Genomic DNA, 25,661 nt, shown 5'->3' with positions numbered 1-25,661 from the left:
TGTAATAATCAAGGAGTCATATACATTTACTGGAAGCTGCCTTTGCAAATTCATAAAGAGGACAAATATTTTGTACAATTAAATAAAAGACAAGAGCGAAAATAATATTTTCTGATCAAGTTTATTAAACTACAGGCCTTATAAAAGTGAAATGAAATGTCCAGATGCTGTAAGGCTCAAATATTTTGCCCTGAATCAGTGACAAAAATGAAGAAGACCGTTATTATAAACATAAAAAGAAATCAGGTTTTAAAAACAATGTTTCAGGTAGTGTCTACTGATTTTTAAAGAAAATATTTAAAATTTTTTATTGATTTTGGCAAAATTAGAGAGTTTCAACATTCTTTTTAAAAGAGAAAAAAAAAAAGTGGCTCATTTTGTGGATCCAGAAACAGGAAGAGCTGAAATCGTCTCCGCAGATGATTTACATAATCGTTGATAAAGACATAATTTCTTGCTCGAAAACAGGTCGGCCACATTTTGGAAAGCCGCCAAATGGCAGTGTTTGTTACGGTGCGCTCCTTTAAAAATAAAACCTCAGAGCTCTTGCCTTTAGAGCTGGTCCGTTTATGAAGGAGGCTTCTATTTGGCTGCAGGTTAGAAATGTCCTGAAAGTCTCTAGTCCTTGCAACAGGTCTAATTGAGAGCTTCATTCGAAACCACAACTGTAATACTTTGCTGGTAAATCCTCGCTCCAGTCGATTGTTTTCCAAGAGCGTGATGCTGCAGTTGCTGGGCTCTCGTCCACTATTTTCAGCTTTCTCTGCTGCTGACGGTGATCCAAGTTTCGTCCTTAGGTGTGGACACCAGCTCAGATTTGACTTCTGCCACTTGATCTTCCAGCTGGTGAAGCTTCAGCTGTCGCACCGACGTGCTGAGCAGGACCGTAGCGACGGTGTAAGCAAACCTAACAAAACCCAAAACATAAGAAAAAAAAACAAATAAACAATTTAGCCAATTATTAAGCATCAATCCTCCGACAAAAGCTTAATCGTCAAAATGTGAAATTACCCGAGTTCCGGACACGTTTGATTCCCCGAGAAGCCGAGGAGGCAGAAACTCTTCCTCGCAGATTCGTCCTCAAATCGATCCGGATCAAACCTGATAAAGAGACAAACGATGTTTGGTTTGAGCAATTTTATCTCCGATAGTGAAGCTAACTTGTAGATACCGCCAATGGAAAAAACCAAGTACACTCTGAGCCAACGGCTCGCGGCACCACCTCTGAAAAAGAAGTCGCCGCAGTAAGACTCCTTGTGGAACGCCTCGGGCTGAATGCGCGACGATTTGGTAGCAAAAGAAAAAACTCCTGCTTTTAAAGAGGCGGTCACTCAGATGCAGCAAAGTTGTACTTAGTTTTTCCATATTAAGAATCGCAAATATCTTAGTTCTTCCATTAACTAAAAGGTTGAACCTGTAGGGGGCGCTCCATGCGTCTGCATCCTGAAGGACTACTCCCAGGGCGTAGATTACCAAAGTCTGAAAGTGAATACATGAAACGTTGCTGCTACTTCCTCCAATTGTGGTCACAAGCCGGAGACCTGAACAAAGTCGATACCTCCTTAGGGATCGCGTGTTGGCCGACTTTGCCCTCCACTTCCTGAAGTCGAGCAGCTACGGGGGTCAGCTTGGCGGTCCGGACGGTCTCGTTGAGAACCCGCTGGCAGTATCTTCCCAAAGAGAGACGAGATTAAACTCGGCGGCCGTTTCTCAGAAGCGGCCGTTTCCGGAACGGATCGGGTCTCACCTGAGCTGAGGGATCTTGTCTAGGGAAATTGGATCGGAACCCAAAACGTCTTGTAACTCCTGGTAGAGTTTGTCTTGGACGTCTTTGGACGTGGACAGGAAGTGAAGCGCCCAGATGCACACTGCCGAGACAAGAACGGCATTTTTTCATTTTTATTTTTTTTTTACTTTGGATGCTTTTCTACGAGGCAAAGCAGTCGTTCCCGCCAAGAGGAGAATTCCTCGCTTACAGTTAGCGGTGATGACGCATCCAGCCAGAGTGAAGACCATGCAGTCCTCCATGACCTAAAACACAAACATAAAAAATTATTTCATAACCTTCTCCATCAGTTTTATTTTTTTATTTATTAATTTTTTTTTACGCCATCAAAGACTCCACCTGTCGTTCTGTGAGACTGGACTGAAGAAGAGCATCCACAAACGCCGTCCGTTTCCTCTGGGCCTTCCTCTCCTTCACCACTGACAGAAGCATGGATTCCATCTCTGACAAAGCTGGTCACAAATCATTCATGGTTAAAACGAGAAGAAAAAGACCCAAAACAGCAACAATAAAATGTAAAAATTTAACCGATCCAATCTTGCGTCCAACTCCTGGTTTTGAAGATGAGTAAAGAATGTACATAGTTGTAGTTCCTAACTCTGTCAGCAGGTGTCTCCAAACCTCTCTTATGTGCATGGATTGACAATAAAGTGAATGAAATTCTGAGTGTTGAATTTCGATTCAAACCCATCAAAAATGACCAGAGGATGATTTACATTTTGACACAGTTTCACTTTTTCTTTTTGACTGATTTTTCTGTTCGAGTTTACCAGAACGCGGCCGAAGCCGCAAAGTAATAAGCCCCAAACTTAGAGAGAATTCAAAGACCTTCCGAAGTTTTGTGCCAGGAATCAATCAAAAGTTGTGTCAAAACAGCATCGCAGACCGAAAGCAGATCAGTGATTGAACTCACCCTTCTCATAATGAGCTTTTCTGCTGGAGCTCTTCTCCATGGAGCCGTCCATGTAACCCTTCCCGATTTCAGACCAGATCTGCAAGAATCGGAACAAACACTAAATTCATTTTGATGCCGGCTTAAAAAAAAAAAAAGAAAAGAAGAAGAAAAAGAAGAAACGACATTCAAATCACCCTCACCGCGTCGTGGTTCTTGCGGAAGGAGATGATTTCGGCGTCGTCTTTGAAGCGCTCGCCCAGACCCAGCTGGGTGACGGTCTTCAGGGCCAGACCCAGCAGGTGGGCGCACAGCGGGATGTGCTGAGCCTCCGGGAACGACTTCCACTTTCCCACAAGTTCCTCCGCCACCTACACAAAACCTCCTGGTCAGTGTGGACTTGAGGCGAGCCTCGGTTAAGGGGACCCAGACAAACCTTGAGCATGACTGGGAAGTTGTTCTTCAGGCTGTTATTGATGGCGCCTTCGTACAATTTCTTTCTAACCACTGACTCGTTGGGCCCGCCTCCCATCCCCGGGGGGTATCCCAGCAGCGACTTCAACATGGTCTCAAAGGAGTCAGCTGAAAAGCAGAAAAAGGCAATGAGTCCAAGTATTGGCGTGGACAAAAGTTGGGAGTGTGACGTCCTTACTGGTGTGATTGGGGTTGACGTGCTGCCTGAGCTGGTTCACGGAACCCAGGCTGACCACCGGCCGCCCGCCGAACCAGAAGGACGCCACGGATCCAAACTCCCGATGCAGGTCGACGAGGAACTCGTGCAGGCTGCCTCGGTTGATGATGTCCTGCAGGTTTCCGTCCCTGAAGAGTGGGAAAAAGAAGCAAAATAAAATCAAAAGATATAAAAGCTTTTCTGTGGATGAACCGCCTGCAGAGAGAACAGAAATTACTAATATGTAAAAAAAAAAAAAAACGCTACTTACTTCTCATCTGTGGGGAAAAGACCAGGGACACCAGAGGCCCTTCTGGAAGACTGGAAACATTTTTGACAAGAATCAAGTCAACATGTGGTGGGGATTTCCATTTGAATGTTGTCCATTTTAAGACTATTTCTTTCCCTCTGAGGGAGTCCAAGCTTTTTAAGACAAACAATTCATCATGCAAGCAGATATTTGTGCTGTCTAACAATCGTCTAACAAATTATACGCTTTCGGGTTTGAAAATGTTCATTTCTACGCGTTTGACCTTTATTTTTGGGAAGGGGTGTGAGGGGGGGCGCAAACCATTAACTCAGAAAACTGGTTTTATGCGCTAAATTTTGTCGCGAGTTGACGCAAAACGAACGCCGATTACGAGAGAACGTCACACGACGTCTGGACTTGTCCAGCTGTCACGCACGAGCAGTGACAGCTGGCCTGGCCCCAAAAACATCTGCAGCCGCTTTAAGCTCGACAGCAGCCTGCTAAATGCTAACTAGCTTTGAGTTGTTCCGGGGGAACTTACCGGGTACAAGTAGAGAACCGCTCCGACCAAAATGATGACAAAAGTGACAGCGAAGATGGCGAAGGCCAACATGACGGCGCCGTCGCCTTTTGCTCGCCTATGTTCGGAGGTTCGCGTCCTAACGCTGCCAGTTACCACGTCAACGCGGCGCATCTGCGCGCGACCGCGCAGCCTGGACACAGGAAGTAGACCAAAGCAATCGAGCGCCTGGATGAGTTCAGGGATTTATTTATTTAATTAGTTTATCTTGACATTTTCTTCCAATAATGAAAATCATCTACAACTCATAACACCTTTATTTGTACAAATTAAAATATTTCAACGTAAACAATGTGTTTAAATATCTTGATCCCTATTGGATGGAGTGTTGGGACTAAAAAACACCAATCAAATTAAATAACTAGAAGAATATGAAGAAAATAAAGTGGTCATATATTTGACCTATATTTGTGAGTGAAAAAACAAAACAAAAAAAGAAACTTAAAAAAAAAAATGGATCTGGACATCTGGTGGATTTCATTTCATAAATCTCATATTTTATCAGACGTACAGAAAAGCCGTCGTTGGATTACTTTAAACTCTATATTTTAAGAGACAAGCACGTTTGAAAAATACAAACAACAACTAAAAAATTCATCTCTAATACAATCACAGATGTCGACAAAGCTGCAGTTATTAGAGATTAACGGTTGCTCCGTTTTTTTTTTTTTTTTCAGCCAGTCATTTCTGGCTTGTCCTCCGGCCTTGCCGGCTCAACCTCCATCGCCCTCAGATAACCTAAAGAAAACACAAAACATGACATAATCTGTGATGTCACAGTGGATTTCACTGGAGTTCAAACAGTTTGCCAGCGTCCTCTTTCTTTCTTGTTTTCTTTCCTTCTCACCCTCGGTGTAGTCTGTCTCCGGCCTGGTGGCGATAAAGATCCACGCCAAGCCCACCAGCAGAGCCACCACCAGGTTGATGGTCACCCACGGGTGGAGGATCTGGTGCTCCGACCCTTGAGGCCTGCAGCGGGGACAGATGAAACACGGCAATGTAATCCTGGCCTTTACGTTCGCTTCGTAACGTCGGGATTATCTGAGCCGTCGCACCATATCGTCGAGTTGGAGGACGCGTAGAGGTTGATCCGATCGCTGGTCATCTGCTGACTCAGAGAAAGGATCAAAGCAGAGAAATACACTGTGTGGGGAAAAAAAGACACGGAACAGAGCGTGAGATTGCGGCGAACCCCAGCGACAAGGATCAATCGTCTCTGAGTGGATGTGGATTTACAGAACGAAGCCAGAGCCACCGGATCCAGAGTGATGAACTGCCGCAGAGCCACCGGACCTTTAGCCAGGTTCACCCTGGCGACAGGAAAGCAAAAACAAAAAGTCAAATCGGTCATTTTTGAGGAGAGCGCTCATATTTTGGTGTAAGTCTGACAGATTGTTGCTGATCTGGAGACAAATAAATAAATAAAGCAGAAATTTGAGGTGAATCTCAGAGATTTCTGAGAAAGAAAATGGGGAAATTTCAAGTCGAAAGCGACTCAAGTGCAGGCTCTTATTTTGAAAGGGATTCCTCCTGGTTCACCTGTCGAAGGAGGCGACGGTGCAGATGGCCAGCAGCATGTAGAGCAGGGCCTGCGAGGGGTAGGCCAGGCCGTGGTACTGCTCCAGCAGGTTGCGCAGCGCGGTGAGGTGCTGCCCGGCCAGCATGTAGACCACCACCACGTTCCACACGGCGTAGCCGGCCAGGAAGCCGTGGCAGTACAGGCCGAACACCCTAAAGGGAAATCAGAAAGAAATAAAACGGACACAGCGAGGGATACGGGAGGGGTGAAAGGTCGCCCTCCCTCTCTCACCTGAAGCCTTCGTGCACTCGGATGGAAACGTCTCTGGTGGTCCAGAGCGGCAGCATGTGCTGCGGCTCGGCCAAGCCGTCCATCTGCTCGCCCGTCGTCGTCCTCCAGTCGGAACGCTCGGCGGCCTGGAACCGCTCTGCGTATCCACGCGTCAATGACGAGAAGAAGAAGAAGAAGAAAAAAAAACTCAAAGTCATCGACCTTTTCACAGAGAGAGATGTCTCTGATTTGAGTGTCCAGTGTCTGTCTGGCGCTTTTGGTCCAAAACTGAAGACTTTCCATTCGTTTCGAAAAAAATATGAATAAATAAATTACTGAATCCGTTTGGGTTTGGACTTCCCGTCCTAGCGTACGCACAGGATTGGGCCAGGCTGGGAGATGTTTTTATAAGGATAATTCAAAATGTTATAATATTAGCAGAACATGGAGGCCATATTGCCAGAAGAAAGTCGTACAATTACTAGAAAAAGGATATTTTATGGAAAGCTTTATGTTGTTATGATTTTATTCTCATAAAATGATGAGTTTGTTTTCGTATTTTTACAACTTTTCTTTGTTTTTATTAAGACTTTGTTCTCGTATGAGTTTTCAATTCGTTATCGACTGTAGATAACCGTCGGTGTGATGAACTCACTGGTTCTCTCTACAAACAGCTTCCCGACCGGCTGGCTCTGACCCTGCGGCGCCGAGAACAAGGCCTGCTGGGGGATCGGCGAACAGCTGTCGTTGATGATGTCGTCCTCTTCCACGCAAAACTCGTCGGGAAGCGGCGACTCTGCGACCTTTGACTTCCTGAACATGACAAAACACCTTATTTTTGTCGCTGTTGTCTTCTTACCTCTAATTTTGTTTTTTGTTTTTTTTTACCTTTTCTTTTTGACTTTCTTCACCACTTCTTCCCCGTCGGTGGTCTGATCTCCTGTGTCTCCGTTGACCAGGTCGGCCTGGTTGTCTTCCGGATCTGAATTGGGAGACGGATATGCTCGAGACCGCGGCCGGACTTTAGAAAAACGCAAAAGGAAAGCGGAGCGGCTTCACCTGTGGACACGGCTTTCTTCTTCTTCCGCTTCCTCTGCGTCGGAGCGTCTGCCGTGGCTTCGAGCGTCGGGTGATCTCCGACCTCGGACGCCCTCCGGCTGCCCAGCCCTCCCATCTCCATTTCCTGATCTGAGGAAACAAAATTGTTCAGACAAAGAGTTTTTTTCAAAGGGGGCGAGGGTTCCAGTTGTCAACCTCAGCTCCTCACCGTCCACGTCTCCTTCTCCGTTTGCGTCTTTTCTCGGCTTCTTCTTTTTCCGTTTCGGGGCTGGAAAATCTGTGAACGTTTTTCCATTGGAATTTAGGAACAGAAATGAATCGATAAGGCGACTTCGGAGGAAATTTGGACCCACCTGCTGTGTCTTGGCTTCCATCAAACAACAACAAAAAAGAAAGTTTTATTATTGTTATTATTAATCTCATTTTTAACAAAGAAGTCGTTAAAGAGGAAAAGTTTTTCTACCTGGACATGGTGGGAAGGGCTCGCTGCCCTCGCTATGGAGACAAAAAGCAAGCATAACATTTTTTTTTTTAACCAATGTAATATTACTCATAATCAAATAAAAGGTAGTTCACATTTTAAGGACTTTTACACACTTATCCAAGTCAACTATGTTTTCTCATAATAATTTAAAAAAAAAAAAAAACCCAGATAAGAAACTCTCACAATAACTAAACGGAGCAACAACATGATAAGTACTTTGTTTAATCTCGGTCATTTACGCAACATTTGAACCGGTGCGTTTTTTTTTTTTTTTTTTGTACTCGTCCAGCAGAACTTCTAGCGGCCGAGATGACTAAAAAGAAAACCTTACCGTGGTTTTTCTGGCCATTTTGGTCAAGAACGCGACTCAGAGCGACGCGAAGCCACCACACGACATCCTGACAGATAAATCCCGAGCTAAATCTGCCAAGACGGAGGATCAGTCGGAGCAGAGGTCAAGCGATTTAAACCTTTTCCAAAAGACTCGGAGCATCACAAGAGTGGCTGTTTATGCTTGATGCTTTGGTGGGATTTGGCTGGGGGGTTTTTCCCATTGTTGCTCAGAAAGCGACGACTTTTAAACTTTTTTGCTGCATTCATTCGTTATCCTTGCTTTGTTCCACGTCAATAAATTCACATTCTTTAAAGTATTTTATTCTGGTCGTGAACATTAAATCTGGTCGTGAACATTAAATTATCGAGCGCTAAACCTCCCCACAAATAAATCATTTAGAAAGTGTGTTAGTAAAAACAAGGTAAGTGAGATCTGAAATGATACGGATGTTGTCATTACAAAATTTTGAAAAAACAAAAGTTTATATCAATAAATAATTCATATCAATATGTATTGATATATTTAACCATTTAAGATATTCTGCACTAAGACCTGCCGTGCAATAAAACTCAGTGGGGGGGTCCTCAATAGTCCCCAGCATCTGATTGGATAACCGGCCCAGTCTTAGCTCCTCCCACTGCCTTTCATGGGCGTAATTACTTCAAATAAAAGTTAAAGTGGTGAGGGTAAAGCAAACAGGACGAGGGAATATTTCAATTATTAATGACCCTAATGCACATTTTATTGTTTATATGCATTTAAAATACGACGGAAAGAGAAAAAATTACGTGCATTTCTAAGTTTATGTAAATACATATTTATTTACTAAATTGCAAAAAACTTGGTGATTGGTACACAGTAAAAAATGGAACCTAAGAATACTATATATATATATAGAAATATATTTTATTATTATTATTATTATTATTGTAGCTTTTAATTTGCTCGATAAACAGAACAGAGACTAAAAATCTGGGCATTTTAATTTGGAAGTTTTTCACTTTCACATTAAAGATGTATTGGAACTTTATTTATTTATTGTCTACATCGTTTAAAATTAAAATCGATTGAAATAAATGACCTCTGAACTCCAACATCCAGCACAATTTAAAAGAAACAGAAGGATAAATTATGAAGCAACTAGCTTAAATTTGTCCTAATATTACTAAATTGTATCCAAAGGTCCAATTATAAAAGGACTACATTTAGAGTATTATATTCTTTTTTTGCAGACAGTAATAATAATGAGTTCACTTACCTTAGGAAGAGGGGGCAGCTCCCTGAACCTTATGCTCTGCACAGTAACAGGAGGAAAAATACAAGAAGAGATTTTTTAAAAACCGGCGAAGAAGAAAATGAATTTCGTTCTGTGTCTTTACAGATGTTGAGATGCGAGAACACTTCGACTTAGTACAACCGTTATTCGTCTTGTACATAAACAAGTACTTACTTTACCGTCTCCTCCGTCCATTCTCGGTCTTTTCTCCTAAAACCCCTCGGCGAAATCAACTCCCGGTCACATTCTCGTCAGTGTAGCCGGACTTTTTCCAACACCGAGACAAGTTAAAAACCGAGTTTACGCTACGCTGTTTGTGTTCCACAGGACTACCTCGCGTAAACCGGATGTGACGACGTCTCAGGAAGTGGTGCGTGTAATTTCAAAATAAAAGAACACGGTCAAAAACTGGAAAGGCGCGACAGTGTTCACGTTAATACATTTCACAGACGTATTGAACTTTGTTTTTATTATTATTTCGAATGCTTTTTTACGTTGATTTATTAGTGTGAGTACATATCTGATCTTAAAAAACACAAATCAGTTTTTGTGTGTGTGTTTTGCTTTCTTTATTGAAAACGGAGCTGCATCCAAAGTACAAAACGGATTTGTTTTAATCTAAACACCTTCCAATCCAGTACACAAAGCACATCTAAATAAGCTACGTTGAGCAGAGTTTAAAAAAAAAAAAGAAAAAAAGAAATTGTGACACAGTTTATGGGATTTCTTGGGGCTTTGTGTCCTCCTCTGGGATTTAAAAGAGATTTAAAGACCAGAGCAAGCTTTCCACACGTATACATACAGATCAAAGGATTTACATATTTCCTGGCTTGCCTCCCCTCAAACATCCAGGCAAGGATTTTACATTTCAACATTGGTATCTTCCCGGCGAAGAGTGCTCTAATCCCTCTCTCTCATGACTCGGCCGTGGGTCGGATCCAGCGGGCGGGGACCCACTGCGGTTCATCCTGTGCCTTCCTGACGGCCGTCAGCAGCTGGACGCAGGAGTCCTGCAGCTCGTCGTTGACGATCACCTGGTCAAAGAACTGAAAGTACTGAGCCTCGATCTTCCGCGCCGACTCCTCCATCTCGTGGAAGTCTTCGTCCTGTCGAAAGTCAAAGTCAGATTGGATTTCAGCTAATATTTTTGTGGCTTGATGACCAACAATGATATAGAGCATACATTAGTATGGTAATGTCTACTCTGTAGTCATTTTCTGGGATTGTGTTTGACAGTTTGCGTGAAATATTTGTGCTGACGCTGATTTTTGGCGTCGGTCAAACATCTCTACTTTGATCTCGCCTTTCAAAATTCTTCATTTCGGATCGATTTTGAAGTTGACCTCGGTAAGACCTTGCGCTGGTTCACCAGATATCGTCTTACCCCTGTTATTGATCCTACTGCTGTCTGTGACTAAGAGAAACTAGAAGCGAACGATGAAACCTGGCCGTCAAGAGTGCATACTTTGAATGGACGGTTGACGTAGTAGTTGGTGGTGATGTACGAGTCCTGTCTCGTCTCCCTGAGGCGCTCCGGAGGCGGGGGCTTCACATAGACGATGTACGCTCTCAGTTCATGAGTCCTCACTGCCTGAACAACCTAAACAATGAGGCAAAGTGCATTCCTTTAACTCTACGCCATCAGCTCTGAATGGCGAAACTTTCGAGGCTTACGTTCGGCTCTATGTCGACGACGCAGATCTTTCCGCTGTGTAAAACGTCTTTCACGGCATCGATGCTAGTTCCGTAAAGGTTACCTTTGTACTCGCCAAACTCCAGAAACCTAGAAATAAATAACAGCATTAAATGACAACGTCACAATTTATTCAAAGGCATTTAAAAGCGTGTGACGGATAGCGACGTTACCGATGATTGTAGACCATGTGATCAAAAATCTCTCGGCTGGTGAAGTAATATTCTCTCCCGGATTCCTCGTACCCTCTTGGACTTCTTGTTGTGTCTGGCGAAAGAGGAAAAACTAAATATATGACTTCTACTCGCAAAAAAAAAATGATGATTCATAATATTTTTTTGTGACTCTGAAGGCTTTGCACGTACGCGGTATAGCTCCCTGGAAGATGTTTGGGTTCATCTCGATCAAGCGCCGTCGGAGTTCATTCACGCCCACACCAGACGAACCTGAGGCACAAGAACCAGACAAAGTCTTTCTTCATCCGGACCCGTGATGTTCCGAAATCAAAATGCGCACTCCTCCGGATTGTACAAACGCCAAACCAAAGTTTCATCTCTGTACCTATGAGGGCAATGACGCGATGCGTGTCCTCTGGGTGGCGCTGGTACCGGACCACCTCCTCGTAAGGGTCGTTTAGGACGCTGCTGCAGCTGCTGGGGCAGCGGATGTGGGAGGAAGGCTGAGTTGCGCTCTGGGAACGCCGGCGACACAGACGGATGCTGCGCCTGAACCCCGCTGACGGGTAACAACAAAGGATTTCAGAGGCTGATCTTTACACGGAGGCTTTGTGCACCGTAACACAAAAAGGCGCAGCATAACTGCTGTCAACATATATTTCATGTGTTAATCTTCATGCGTTTTCGTCATGTAAACATCACGTCGATACATACTCTTGATTTCTTTCACGGAAATTCGTACAAATGAACTAAAAAGCACGTTTAAATATTAAATGTGCAGCAGTTACCCAAGTAAACTCCTTCAATGTTGCTGCTGAAGTCATCCTCCTCTGGTGGTGAAAAAAGACAAGAGAAGAAACATTTAGCAAACTCATTGAAGAAAAAATTACGACTGTAAACATGATATAGCTGCAGTGGCTGAAATCTATTAAGCTTTCCTTCTCTCCAATTAATTCAAAGATGAAAAAAAAAACATATAAACACCAGTTTCACCTTCTCGGAGCTCCTCTGACGTTTTGCGCATCGGGAATCAGAAAAAGGTTTGGGAAACAAAACAAATGTTTTCCGTGAAGGGCAGGAAAACGGATCGAGTCGTCGATTTCGGGCTCCAAAACAAACTTATTAAAGACTTACCTACCAGATTCAAATGCCTCCTCGTCTGTTTTGACCCAAAAAACACACGCACAGAGAATTAAATACAAAAGAAGCAAAAAGTAAATAAATAAAAATAAAATATGTGACGGTACATCTGAACTAAATCTTACCCGCTTCGACACATCTCTCATCAATGGCCATCAAATCCTCCTCTGTGAAGAAAAATAAAACTGATGTTACGCTCAGATTTCAACAGAAATCTGAGCGTAACTTTTATTTACCTTCGTCGACGGTGCTCACTGCAGGAAGCGTGGAGTGAAACAGATAAAACCTGTCTGTGAGTTCATATGGACGATTGTATCGACGGCAACAGCAAAAATCAAGAGCAGGTCACTCACAGATTTGCATGCAGACGTGTGGTTGGTACGGCTGGGACCACCAGAACTCCCTCTGCTTCCTGTAACAGGGACACAGTTCAGGGGAAAGTTCTTCCTATTTCCAAGATACAAATGTAATCAGTTTGCTAAAGGAAAAAAGAAAAGTCTTGCACATATACAGCACAACATTGCAGATGAGAAACAGTTCTACTTTTTAAAAAACTATTGTTGCTAAAGCTGTATAAGCTAATGAATCATACAGTGTACTTTTTCTCTAAGACTGCATTTAACTGACAGATTTATGGTAAAGTACCCCAAAGAATAATACCAGAAACACTCATCTTTTTTGTTTTTACCTGAAAAGCTTTGATCTTGTGAACCTTGAATTTGCGAATCTGTCTCTTTAAGAAACTCCTGCTTTTTCTGAAACCCCGTCTTCAAAAACTCATCACAACATCGCTCCTCCATTAACCCTTCAGCAAAGTTTTTACCAGCATTTCACTGAGAAGCAGCCGGTATAATAAGCTCAGTTGCTAATTGATGCTGGCTAGTCTGAAGGAGCAGAATGGGGATGGCTGCCATGGGAGACTAAAGAATTTGTCAGCAGCTATTCCGTCAGATCCCGAAACCAAGTAAACAAACACATAGCGTGAGTCGGAACCCACTGGGACTGAGCCTGTTTCCCTCCCTCATAGGACTGTGGGAGAGTTTTAAAGGAAAATCAAATCTCCCAAAGAGCTCAAGATGAAAAAACAACTTTTTCAAAGCAGGACATCACACAAAATCCTCGTAGGTTTAAAAGAGTTGGGTTCAGACTCACCGTTTGAGCAGGCTAGTGGAAGGGACGAGTCCGGCACAGGCCGAGCTGCCGGGCAGCTTCTTGGCTTGCCACCAGAGGGCGTCGGTCTGGTCCACGATCTCCAAGATGTCGCCTCTCTTGAAGCTCATCCCGGCGTCGGCGCAGGGGATGGTTGGGTCCTGCTGAGGGCTGTAGTCGGTCATGGCCCGGACGTAGAGCTGAGCAACAATTTGCACTCAGTTGTTGTAGGTTTTAGGTCTAAAACAAAGAATTTACCAGAGTGTGGTGGAAGACTCACCGTGGTCTGGTTGTGGATCGGCCTCTCTGTGATGGGAATGACCTTAAACATGATGGTGCCGTGTGACCGAGCTTGCTGATTGGATGCAATTAAGCAAACAATAACGTTATTATACCCTGTTTCTCCAGTCAAGACTCCAACATCTTATGAAGGATATTAAATGACGGAAATAACCGATTTAATTTCTACTCTTGCTCAACCCACCACCACTTGGATAACTTGCTCAGGCTCCATTCCGTCCACAGGAAAACCATTCACCTCCATAATTCTGTCTCCTGCATGAAGCAGGCCTGCATACAGAGAAACAAATTTAGTTGATTTAGTTGAAAGATATTTTTGAAAGTTTGTTGGTTACTTTTTCTTTTTTCTTTGCGAAAATAAATGCGATGCTCATCTGCATAACACGACAGCCTGTTTATTTACTCAAATAAATAGCCGTTGAGGAGCAATTCAAGGGGCAAATGTTTAATAAAAAAAAAGGTTTCAGAGACTCAGACTCTTTCGGAATAGTTGAAATATTTGTTGAATCTTTGCAGGATGGAGTAAGAGACGAACAGATAGATCTTTGGACGGCAGTTTGTCGGTTTCTTTATAATGCCACGGTGTTTATATTGTGATTTTTCCCTCGCTCCACTGTTTGCTATCAAGAGTCTCACCGCTTCGATCGGCCAGTCCTCCGTGAATAACACGAGCCACGAAAATCTCTCCCGTGATGTCATTTCTCTTTATGGTCGCTCCCTGAAAGAGAAAACGGAACGCGCTGGTCAGCAGCGTGACTGGGATGCTGAAGGTCATGAAGGGACAGAAGGAAGGGGATGAATTTGTAAAGACAAGAATAAAACAAGGGCACACAAAGAGAGGAAATTCTCTCAATTCTCGAATGAAGCTTGGAAAAATGATTGGAGGCATAGTGATCCAAAAAAAACAAAAACAGAAACGCTCACTGTTATTAACCCCTTTATCGTCACTCAGGTGGGTTCCTTCCTCTTCTTTTTCTTCTTCTTCCTCCTCTGGCTGGTGTGACATCCCTTCACATTGTTGGACGTGTTCATGAGTTCCAGTTCACCGTTTGTAAGCAAGCCTCTAGAGACGTCTGGATCACCGGGCCCACGTTTTCTTGTTTTCACGGAGGTGACTGGGGGTCCCTGATGTTTCGCTGTGACAGGAGAAGGGCCCTTTGAGGTGGAGGCAGCATCCGGAGAGCTGGCGCTGGACGACGAGAGACATCTGGACTGCTCTGCGTGTGAAATCGTTGCATCTGTCCTCTTGGTGGTGAGGAGTGTTTGTAGACGGTCCACCACCTGAGTGAGAAGGACCAAAGACTGCACCGTCTCGGTCATGCGATCTGTTGCGGCTACCATCCTCTCTCCCAGAACTCTGATGTCTTTACTGCTGCTTTCCATTGAGCTGGCCGCTTGTCGTACCGTCGTCCTCAACTTGTCCAGGCTCTCCTGATTGGACGTCTCCACGGGTGTCTCCTCCAGCACCCGGCGAGGCTGCATGGGGCTCGGGGGAGCTGTGCGGACGCAAGGGCTTTGGGCTCGAAGCTTCTGAGGCAAGTCCGGATGAAGGTAGGTGCCTTTGGTGAGGTAGCATGGCACTCCAAGACAAGGAGGATATGGAGCAAAGGTGAACGGTCCAGACTCTTTAGTAGGGTGATCCCCAGAAAAAACAGACAAAATATTAATCCGTATGGCAATGAATAGATGGATGGATGGATGGACGATGGATGAAGGCGGAGCAAATTTTCAAGGCATCGTTTCCGGAAGCGTCTTTTCTTACCGAACCCAACAGGGTTGTAGACGGACGGTGCCGACTGGTTCAACTTTTGCTCCAGGTCAGTGTAACAGACGCTGCAGTGAAAGGTGTGCTTGCGATAGCTCACTTCGTGTCGAGGCGCGCAGGTGAGCGGGTGCGGTCGGACCCCCGCGGGGCGGCACGGCGGCTCGGCCGGGTGGCAGCAGGGCCGCCGGACCTCGCGACACGAGAAACGCCGCAGGTGCTCCGGAGCGGGGCTTTGCGCCCCAAACGTCTCGTCGCTGCGAACGCTCCAGGCGCTTCCTGTCCCTGATGGACACCTTCTCGCACAAGCATGGGAGGAACCACTCAGCCCGCAAAGCTGCGACACAACACAGTCACTGAAAACATGCCAGGTTTTTTCTTGGTTTTTGCTTTTAATAACTTCTTCACCGAACAGAAAATTACCAAAACATAACAATTGCTTAATCACAGATTTTATTGGATGGTTAGTGGCTATAAAGAATTCTGTATCTGTAACCATAATAATTATAACTGTGATGTTCTGCAAGGAGGTGTGGACAGATCTCTGCTGTTTCTGTCTGACATAACAAACTGTAATAGCATATTATACTAGCTCTCTGTTTTCCCAATAAACAAAAAAAATTAGTTACATTATTTAGGAAACTAATAAAAGACTTCATTAAATCTTTGAATGCAATAAAAATCTGTAAATGAGATTTAAATGTGGACTAACTAAAGGCTCAGATCTCCAAAACGTAACAAATGTTTTTACTTGTCCTTAGAAGCAGGTTAGTGTACTTATAGTAAAAGAATCAGGTTAAAACTACGGAATAGATCAAATAAATACTATTCAAATGTTTTAAAGTCAACTTAATTCAACTGATTGGATTTTAAAGGAATCTGACAGAGAAAATGTTTCAGATTGCACAGTTTACTTCACTTTTTAATGAGCGGCTCACCAGAGGCTGCTTGTTCTTGACCAGGCAGACGATTCGGGTGGCCTCCTCTTCGTCCGGCAGCTCGTCCGGCATCGGCGGCAGCGCCGGCTCGTAGTCCTTCTGGGCCACGGTGTCGTGAGCCGAGAGAAGAGCCTAGACGACAAAAAAATAAATAAATCTTAAACATTGTCAAGATTTTATCAGGGAAATTCACTTCATCTGAACTTCATAAATCAGTGAACTTCGTAAATCAGATTTTCAAAGTCAAAACTTGCTAAACATATTATTTTTTTATGAGCTACCAGTGGAAGAAAATTGGCATTTCACTGTAAAATTATAATACAGCAAGTTCGGCTCAAGGCGGTTTTTTTCCAACAGAAAAAAGTTGTTGAAAAAAAGACGCAACCAAATTACATTTGAGAGCTTTTGAGCCGTAAAGTCTCATGTTTTCGAAACAAAAAGAATATAAGCTAAACTGAAAAAAAAAAAAAAAAAAAAAAATTGTCTATATTATGTTTTCATTCAATGAATACATACCGGTGCAATTTTCAACCTTTTCCTACCTACTCCGTCTAATCTTTGTGATTCAAAATTATGGGTGTGGGTTGCATATTAATAGCTGATAAAATCATAATAATTCATTAACGTAATACTTTGATTCTGTGTTTTTAGTACACAGAGATGGTATCAGTGTCAGCACATCTTTACAGGAACTTTTCCAATGTCTAAAGAGTAATTAATCAAATTCCCATGGGTGCAATTCCTCAAGGCTCTACTCTTGAGTCACTTTTTTTTTTTAATAAAGTGGCTAAAACTATAGGGACTGTTGGAAACGTCTGCTTTTTAAAAAAATAATTTTTCACATTTCCACATCCTAACAACAGATTTGTACAAAGCAGCTGGTTTTCTCACCTGCATGTGCGGCTGTCGGAGGAGACGGTACAACTCTTTGGCTTCTTCAGAACAGTATGGGAGCGATCTGATGTCTATCAACAACTACACCCGAACAGAATACATGTTCACCGTGACAACAACACACACCGACTGTCCTAAAATGACTGCACAGCAAACCTGAAGTGAGAGTCCTGAAGCAAAATCCAGAGCTGGAGCAGGGCAGTCTGTCAGATACCTTTGAAGACATTCGTACACCTGGAAATAGCATAAAAATAGCCTAAAAGATCACAAGAAAGCGTTTTCTAATTGAAAAGGTGAACATAGGAATGTCTATTTTCCAACCTTAAGCAGCGACTGGAGCCAAGACGCAGTCAGCAGACTGTGGAGGACCTCTACTCCATCAATGTCCTGACTAATGGAGCGCCTGACCTCCTCGATCACGTCCGACAAGACCTGCCGCAGGCCTGCAGGGGAGAAACAATCGCATCAGACCGCCAAACCGCACAACAGATTAAACCTGCAGGCCAGGACTCCGCTTCACCTTGCTCTCCAAGCTCAAAGGGCGGAGTTACGACCTGAGCCTCCACCGCCTGCCTCATGATCCCTGGACCCCCGACCACCTGTTAGCTGATCACCAGGACGGACGGTAAACCTGGGGATTAACGGATGCAAGTCAGAGAGCTGAAAGAGAGCTTCTTTGATCCGTGTTATTTCACTTTTCTTTGATATGTGGTCAGCCTCTTTTAAAAAAAAGAATCATGTTGGAATGAGTGTTAAGCTATTCCTTTAAAAAAAATTGATGTGGTGCATGACATCGCACTATAATGCACCTTCAAAATTGTCCCATTTGCAGTTTGTGATGTGTTGTAGCTCTGAAAGAAAGATTTATGAAATGGGAATGAAATTTACATAACCTGATGCCAGCGTTATTGTTAGGATAATTGCATTTAAAATTGAAAAAATAAATTAAAACAAATAAGAATACCAGAAATGTTTTGAACATTCCGTGCAGTTTTAAGCCATTTTTATACACAAAAAAAGAGGTCTCGAGAACAGAGCCTTGAGGAACGCCACATGTGGTTGAAGCCCTAGAAACATTATGATTTTGGTCAATCATTATTGAGACATGTTTTTGAAAACTCTTGCAAGTGCATTCTCAGCTAAAATGTGTTTGACAACTTGACATTTAAGCTTTGAAAAGTGTTTATTTTTTGTCTTTTAACAATTTTTAAAGGCTTCTTTTCAAAATTGTTAGCCCAGATATAAGCCTACCCACCTGTAATTGGGAAATCCAAATAATAACTCTTGATTCTATATTGTTGTTCCAGCTAAGCTAAAGTCCACTGAATCTATCTGGGACTTTGGTCACGTGGAGAGACAGACATATAAACTTGAGTGTCATCAGGTAAGGTCAGAGACATTGTCATGCTTGACAAAGTGGCCCAAAGGTGGAGCCTTGAGGAACTCCACATGATTGCAGCTCTGAAATCAACAAAAAAAAAAAAAAAACAACAAAAAACAGACACCCTATTTGAGAGAAGGGCGTACAGAAAATGGATGGATGGATAAAACAGAGGTTTGCAATAAATATGGAGTTAGGCCTAAATAATTTGCTAGACATAAACAATATGATAACTTACAACGAACCCGAAGCAGTTCGTTGTAAGTTGTAAATGGTATCTTTAAAATCTAAACACAAAAAACACTTTGGTCAATTTGGTAAATGTTAACGTGGACGACTCATACAAATATTACTCTCCACTGATACATATCGCAGTTTATTAATGTGACTTCAAAATGGCACCACACAGCCCCCTCCACTGGTGGCCCTGAGAGCATCACGACCATAAAAAGTGTGTTGTAGGCATACAATATCATACAGAATTAAGTTCAATTTACAAGGCAGCAGATTTAGAATATTTTTTTAAAAATCTGTAAGTTTGTCTACTTTAAAAAAGGGAGTGGTGGACTTCCGGCTTCCGGCCCACCGCAATGGTCGCATAGCTAGAGAGCTCCTGGTCGAACTGAAGTAATTAGAGAAATTACCCCTATGAGACCGAGGTAAATATACCGATATAATAATTAAAAGAGGGGATAAGATTGTACCACTATTTTTAGAAATAAACGCCGATTAAAGTCAGGTGAAGGAAAGAAAAGAGACGCAGTAGCAATTAGCAGCTAACGTGTTGAAGCTAATAAGACACGAGGAGCAACGCCTAAGAATGACCGACACTGAACTGATCCTGCGAGAACTGAAAGGGTTTCGCCAAGAAAATAAAGAACAACTGGAGATGATAAAAGAAGAAATCGCGAAAGTGAATACCAGAATGGAGGAGGTGGAGGGACGAATTGAGAAAGCAGAAGAAAGGATCCTAAACACGGAGGAGGTCATTACGGCTATGCTAAAGCTACACGCTAAGCTGGAGGACAAGCTGACGGATTTGGAGAGTCGATCCAGACGGGAGAACATAAGGATGTATGGGGTTCCGGAGGGATCCGAGAAGGAAGCTACAATGCTCTCATTTGTCGAAAATCTACTCCGTCAAGGTCTTGAGCTGAACGAGGACATCCCTGATCTCCACATCGAAAGAGCCCATCGGTCAGTGGGGCCACAGCCGCCAGCCGATGCGCCACCACGCTCCATCATAATCAAGTTCCTAAGTTTTAAAACTAAAGAGATGATTCTCCGCAAAGCTTGGCAGAGGAAGGGGTTTACATGGCAAGAAAACCACATAAACCTGGATAACGACTACCCACCTCTCATACTGAAGAGACGAAGGGAATACGCAGAAATACGAAAAATATTGAAGGAACATAACATCCACTTCCAGACCCTCTTCCCCGCGAGGCTGCGCGTTAGATTCGAGGACGGATCCAAAACCTACGATACGGTGGAGGAGGCATCAGAGGACCTGCTGAGACGAGGGTTCACTGTGTCAACCATCAAACCTCCGGAGACACTCATGGAGCAGATGCAGAGACTGTCATGGACGAGAGTGGACAGACGCGCGACGAAGGGAGCATCTAAAGCCGGCCGGGGATCCAACTACAGGGAAAAGCTGCGAGCCTTCAGGAGAACCGGGGCCCCTTCGGGACCAGCGGATCTTTCCCAGACCGAAGACGGCGGGAGGAAAATGTGAAAAATCTTAAACCAAATCGATAATTAGTGGTGGAAACAAACGATAAAATAATTTGGTTCGACCGGGACCCTTTTTCCTCTGGAGCTGGGACATTTTTGTTGCTTTTTCTTTTTTCCTAATATGCGACAGTTGCAGGCACGGACCTCTCCCTCCAGACCGAGGAGGGGGACTTTTTCCTTCGACCCCCTTGTGGGGGCTCAACAGGGTCAGGTTAGTAGACCCCTACCTAGGAAGTTGTATGGACAAATTGTGTTCAGTTTTATGTGTATTATGTTAACTGTTTGTTCCCCGCTGGTTCTCGCGGGAAGGGGGAAACGCACCAAGTATTTGAGTGAGATGGATGGGGGAATCACATAGATGCATAACGGATCTTTAAGAATAGCAACATTTAATATAAATGGAGTACTCAATCCGGTCAAGAGGGAAAGAATCCTATCAAAATTAAAGAAAGATAAAATCCAAGTCGCCTTTTTACAAGAGACACACCTTAACGACTCAGAACATGCTAAATTAAATAGACAAGGATTTAAACATGTTTACTTCTCTTCGCATGGATCGGGGAGGCAGAGAGGAGTGGCGACCCTTATATCCAAGGCCGTAAATTATGAGCACATTTCAGAATATAACGACAATGAAGGCAGATTTGTTTTGGTTACAGGCAAAGTAGAAGGAATCGTGATAACTCTCCTTAATGTGTATATTCCTCCTGGAAGTGACTGGTCTTTTTATAGACAAATAATTGATATAATAACAACAAAAAGTCAGGGAATTTTAATATGTGGCGGAGATTTCAATGTCAGACTAAATCCAAAAATCGACTCTTCAAATGGGAAACCCGACGCAAAAAATATCAGCAAGAGATTAAATACCTGGATGAGTGAGGTAGGAGTTGTGGACGTTTGGAGGGAAAGGAACCCAAAGAGCCGAGATTACTCACATTACTCACATGCTCACAACGTCTACTCCCGTATAGACTACTTCTTTATGTTTAAGGGGGATCTTTTCAGGGTGGACAGCTGTGAAATGGGACCTAATACTCTCTCAGATCATGGTCCCATATACATCTCAGTCTGTTTGCAGAACAAGAGGAGATCCACTTTGTGGAGACTGAACTCAAACATTTTGAATAAATCGGTCATTAGGGATAAATTAAAACGTGAAATCAAGTTATATTTAGAAAATAACGATAATGAGGAAGTGACTCCTCCTATAATCTGGGACGCATTAAAAGCAGTGATTAGGGGTAAAATTATATCCATAACCTCATATGAGAAGAAAATTAGAGACAAAAAACTCCAGGACTTAGAGGAGGATCTGAAAAAACAACAGAGAGAACATGCAAAGTCTCCCAAAGATGATAACATCAAACATAAGATTATACAATTAAAAAAAGAAATAGAAGAAATAAATTCCCAGGAAATCCAAAAAAAGCTTATTTTCACAAAACAGCAGTACTATGAAGCAGGTGGGAAATCCCTGAAACTTTTATCTTATAGGTTAAGAAAACAACAGGCCTGCAGAACGATACATAAAATAAGAAATAATGTAACAAAGGAAATAGAAACTAACCCAGAGAGAATCAAAAACGGCTTTCAAAAATATTATAAAACACTATATTCCCAACCACAGACAAGCAGCAACAACCAGATCGATGCCTTCCTGGAAATGATTAATCTTCCAAAGATCACTGATGAACAAAATAAGAAATTAATATCTAAAATTACAAAAGAGGAAATTCAATCAGCAATCAAGAGAACTAAAAAGGGAAAGTCTCCAGGGACAGATGGATTTACCACAGAATGGTATAAAATTATGCAAGATCAGCTAATTCCAACATTACAGAAAACGTTCAACTGGGTCCTAGAAAAAAAAAACGATTCCCCCTCATGGCTAGAGGCAATAATCTCTGTTATACCCAAGGAAGGGAAAGACAAATTGGAATGTGGGAGTTATCGTCCAATAAGTCTGCTAAATAATGATTATAAACTCTTCACCTCCATATTATCCAAAAGAATAGAAGTTATAATACCACATCTAATACATAAAGACCAGACTGGCTTTGTTAGACAAAGACAGACCCAAGACAACATTAGGAAAACATTACACATTATGAGAGAGGTAACTCAGCAAAAACTAGAGACACTGATATTAAGTTTTAGATGCTGAGAAAGCATTCGACTCAGTGAGGTGGGCCTTTTTATATAAGGTACTCGCAAAATTTGGATTTCATGCAGCGATAATTGACACATTTAAATCGCTATATACTAATCCAACGGCTAGAATTAAAATTAATGGAGATTTGACCAATTCATTCACTTTGGAAAGAGGAACGAGACAGGGTTGTTGTGCGTCGCCGCTCCTCTTTGCCTTGTTTATTGAGCCCATGAGTCAGCTGATCAGGCAAAGGCCGGATATAAAGGGGGTTATAATGACAGCTGGGGAGCAGAAACTATCTTTATTCGCAGACGATTTATTGATGAGTATAACACAGCCCACACAGACAATCCCCAAATTGATGAAGTTACTTGAGGAGTTTAGTTTGATTTCTGGCTACAAAATTAATATAAACAAAACCCAAGTATTAACATTTAATTATGATCCACCGTCTTCTATTAAAACAAAGTACAACTGGAATTGGGGGGCAGAGTCTATCAAGTATTTGGGAGTCTCGCTGCCGAGGGACTTCTCAAAATTATTTGATCTAAATTATGGGCCACTAAATTTGAAAATAAAATCTACATAGATGGAATGTTATTCCCTTTTTAAGTTTAAGCTCCCGGATAGAATCCATCAGGATGAATATCCTCCCACAGTTGCTGTATTTATTTCAATGTTTACCTGTCAGAATCCCACCTAAACAATTTTTAGAATGGGATCGATTAATAGCGAGGTATCTATGGCAGGGTAAAAAGGCCAGAATTAAGTTTAGAACTCTGCAGTTAAAAAAGGAAAAGGGTGGAATGGGCCTTCCCTGCCTACGGGAATATTATCATGCAGCCCAACTGAGACCTTTAGTCTGTTTGTGCTCACCTGCATATACTGCAGCATGGAAGGAAATAGAAGGCACCACGATAAAAGGAATCCCAATAACAGCCCCTACTTAGTGATTATAAATTACAGGAAGAACAGCAGATACCAGAAGACTTCATAAGAGGCAGCTTCCTGAAGTCCTGGCAGGAATTGGTTAAAATCTGCAGAATCGGAGACATATCTAAAATTATGAGATGGTGTGCCTATGACTCGGATTTTGCACCAAACAGAACTGATAACAGATTCAAACTATGGACCTTAACAGGACTGACTACATACTATTCATTTCCCACAAAGGAAAATTTCAGAGTTTTGAAACCTTACAGAAGGATCACGGATTGGGAAAAGATGATTTCTTTAGGTACCTGCAGGTGAGACATTATTTTAATACAAATTTTAAAGAGGGGTTGAGAGAAAGTGATTCCAGTTTCATGGGTGCATTTCCTATCACTAATTAAACCTGGGTCAGAAAACAGAATCATCTCCAAATTATATAAAGTTATACAGCTATCTAAACAGGGGAATACAGAATACATAAAGAGGAAATGGGAGAAAGAAATGAAGACAACAGTCTCACAAGAAGACTGGGAGGAATATGTCAATTGCAATGGTCTCGACCGGATCAAACACATGGCGGGAGTTTTGCTGGAAAAACATTACACGATTTTTTGTTACACCCATTCAGAGAAGATATCAAAGCAATGGGGACTCCTGCTGGAGACTTTGTGGGCTTAATGGTGCCAATCACTTCCATATTTTTTGGGACTGCCAGATAATAAGACCATATTGGGAAGAGCTCCATAAACACATTGAAAACATATTTAATGTGAACATTCCATTTAAATGTGAAACGATGTATCTGGGCAACTTGTGGTTGGACAATTGGACCAACTCAGACAAAAAGCTGCTGGCTGTCCTACTGGCAGCCAGTAAGAAATGCATCACCAGGAAATGGCTGAAACCGGACCCACCTACTGTGGATGAATGGATTGAAATAGTTTATCGGATTTATGTTATGGAAAGGATTTCTTTCTCCCTTCAACTTGAAAAAGGTAAATTTTATAAGATCTGGACCAAATGGACTGAGTATGTAAACCAGTGAGGTCAGACTTCACTTGATTGTTCTTGTGAATTATGTGTACTACCCTTCGATATTCTTGAGATCTTCTATTGCTTGAAGTGGTGCGATTCCCAATTTTTAGTTATTTTTTATTATTATTTTTATTTATTTATTTTTTTTGTGTGTGTACAATTTTGTTCAAATTTATTACCGTTTACAACAAAAACTGTTAAAAAATACCAGAAAGGCAATATGGACAAAACCACCTGGATTCCATGCTTTCACCACATGTACGACCTCAAATGGGTAACACTATAATTATTGTATGTGATTGAAACTTGTCTTTCTAAATAAAATAAAAAATATTAAAAAAAAAAAAAGGGAGTGGTGTGGGCCGGCAGCGGGATGAAGCAGGAACACGTAGTCCCAGCTCTGCCAGTATGAATAGGGTCAAGTGTTAATGGCATGCTTTATGACATCAGAGATGTGGAAACGGATGATAATCTCTGACTGATGAACAACACACCAGAGTTCACCAGAAATCATGGAAAAAGCTAACTGGATTTGCACAATGGGCAGCAGCAGCACAACTCCAAGGAGGATGTTGCTGCTTCAACAGGTCCGTCTGTTCTGAAAAGTGCGGCTCGCATAGGACGATCGATCCGTCGAGTAAAGTGTTGGTAAGTCGGTGGAGCTACTGCCCTGCGGCCTTAATCCAACTCTTCCTTCTTCAACTAACCGACATTATGCCTTACCTTACACCTGAGGTATCCAAGTCCTCTTCCAGCCCGTCCGTCCTCCAATCGAAGAGAAAACTAGAAATCAGCTTGAGAAAAAATATTCCCCTGAGGGTGGACAGAGTCCTACGCTTTCATCGAGCAACAGGGGGAAACGAGAGAGAGAGAGAGGGCTGTAATCTCTCTCGATCCCACTTAATCCTGGGGAAGTGAGCTGCCTGCCTCTGGCCCCTGGAGGCCGGTTCCTCCCTCACCGGCTGGCTAGTTGCTGCTGAGCGGCCAAATCTTCTTAACCATTTCAGCTGTTAGTGGTAGCCAAGGAGAAGCTGTGGGATAAGGAAGCAAACGTGTCCCCCTTAAGGGATCAGAGCAAGGCTTGATACAACATCAGAGGAGTAATTACAGGAAAAAAAAAAAAAAAAAAAAATCTGCTAATACGCTTCAGTAGTTGGAGCCAAAGCTAATTTGTTCCCAGCTTCGATTCTCTAAGTAAAAATTAATTTAGCCTATTTTTTTTGTGCTGGATGTTTCTTTCTTTTAATT

The 25,661-nt window shown here is 42.7% G+C and overlaps 3 protein-coding genes across 9 annotated transcripts; all 3 read right to left on the bottom strand.

The window, feature by feature from the left end:
* Positions 1-105: 105 nt before the first annotated feature.
* Positions 106-4,304, bottom strand: LOC129378784 (cytochrome P450 20A1). Its single transcript, XM_055059301.1, has 13 exons — positions 4,140-4,304; positions 3,620-3,669; positions 3,331-3,497; positions 3,115-3,260; positions 2,882-3,049; positions 2,700-2,778; positions 2,126-2,238; positions 1,977-2,031; positions 1,748-1,868; positions 1,559-1,670; positions 1,415-1,479; positions 1,012-1,101; positions 106-907 (listed from the first exon to the last, which is right to left on the bottom strand). Exons 1-13 carry the CDS (start codon positions 4,290-4,292, stop codon positions 754-756), a joined length of 1,473 nt encoding a protein of 490 aa, XP_054915276.1. The 5' UTR covers positions 4,293-4,304; the 3' UTR covers positions 106-753.
* Positions 4,305-4,351: 47 nt separating this feature from the next.
* On the bottom strand, positions 4,352-9,468 carry tmem237b (transmembrane protein 237b). Of its 3 annotated transcripts, XM_055059303.1 has the most exons (14): positions 9,295-9,468; positions 9,103-9,138; positions 7,490-7,521; positions 7,380-7,393; positions 7,235-7,303; positions 7,027-7,155; positions 6,856-6,949; positions 6,623-6,780; positions 5,989-6,124; positions 5,718-5,909; positions 5,415-5,488; positions 5,234-5,321; positions 5,026-5,147; positions 4,352-4,916 (listed from the first exon to the last, which is right to left on the bottom strand). In XM_055059303.1, exons 1-14 carry the CDS (start codon positions 9,313-9,315, stop codon positions 4,852-4,854), a joined length of 1,230 nt encoding a protein of 409 aa, XP_054915278.1. In that variant the 5' UTR covers positions 9,316-9,468; the 3' UTR covers positions 4,352-4,851. The 3 variants fall into 3 exon arrangements, with proteins under 3 accessions (XP_054915278.1, XP_054915277.1, XP_054915279.1); XM_055059302.1 differs by having other exon boundaries at positions 5,234-5,488; XM_055059304.1 differs by lacking the exons at positions 9,103-9,138; positions 9,295-9,468 and adding an exon at positions 7,842-8,148.
* Positions 9,469-9,679: 211 nt separating this feature from the next.
* mpp4b (MAGUK p55 scaffold protein 4b) lies at positions 9,680-25,408 on the bottom strand. Of its 5 annotated transcripts, none has more exons than XM_055059285.1 (22): positions 25,137-25,408; positions 17,693-17,803; positions 17,494-17,615; positions 17,329-17,406; positions 17,170-17,253; positions 16,279-16,410; positions 14,215-14,296; positions 13,763-13,848; positions 13,559-13,633; positions 13,282-13,478; positions 12,483-12,541; positions 12,366-12,383; positions 12,255-12,296; positions 12,128-12,148; positions 11,983-11,997; positions 11,778-11,819; positions 11,375-11,548; positions 11,179-11,259; positions 10,987-11,080; positions 10,795-10,903; positions 10,586-10,720; positions 9,680-10,226 (listed from the first exon to the last, which is right to left on the bottom strand). In XM_055059285.1, exons 2-22 carry the CDS (start codon positions 17,748-17,750, stop codon positions 10,035-10,037), a joined length of 1,896 nt encoding a protein of 631 aa, XP_054915260.1. In that variant the 5' UTR covers positions 17,751-17,803; positions 25,137-25,408; the 3' UTR covers positions 9,680-10,034. The 5 variants fall into 5 exon arrangements, with proteins under 5 accessions (XP_054915260.1, XP_054915261.1, XP_054915262.1 ...); XM_055059286.1 differs by lacking the exon at positions 25,137-25,408 and adding an exon at positions 19,909-20,060; XM_055059287.1 differs by lacking the exon at positions 11,983-11,997.
* Positions 25,409-25,661: the final 253 nt, after the last annotated feature.

The sequence above is a fragment of the Poeciliopsis prolifica genome, unplaced genomic scaffold, assembly GCF_027474105.1.
Source record: "Poeciliopsis prolifica strain line A6 unplaced genomic scaffold, Auburn_PproV2 SCAFFOLD053, whole genome shotgun sequence".
In the NCBI taxonomy this organism is placed as follows: Eukaryota; Metazoa; Chordata; class Actinopteri; order Cyprinodontiformes; family Poeciliidae; genus Poeciliopsis; species Poeciliopsis prolifica.
The sequence above is the reverse complement of the archived record's forward strand: the minus strand, read 5'-3'. Positions and strand labels throughout refer to the sequence as shown.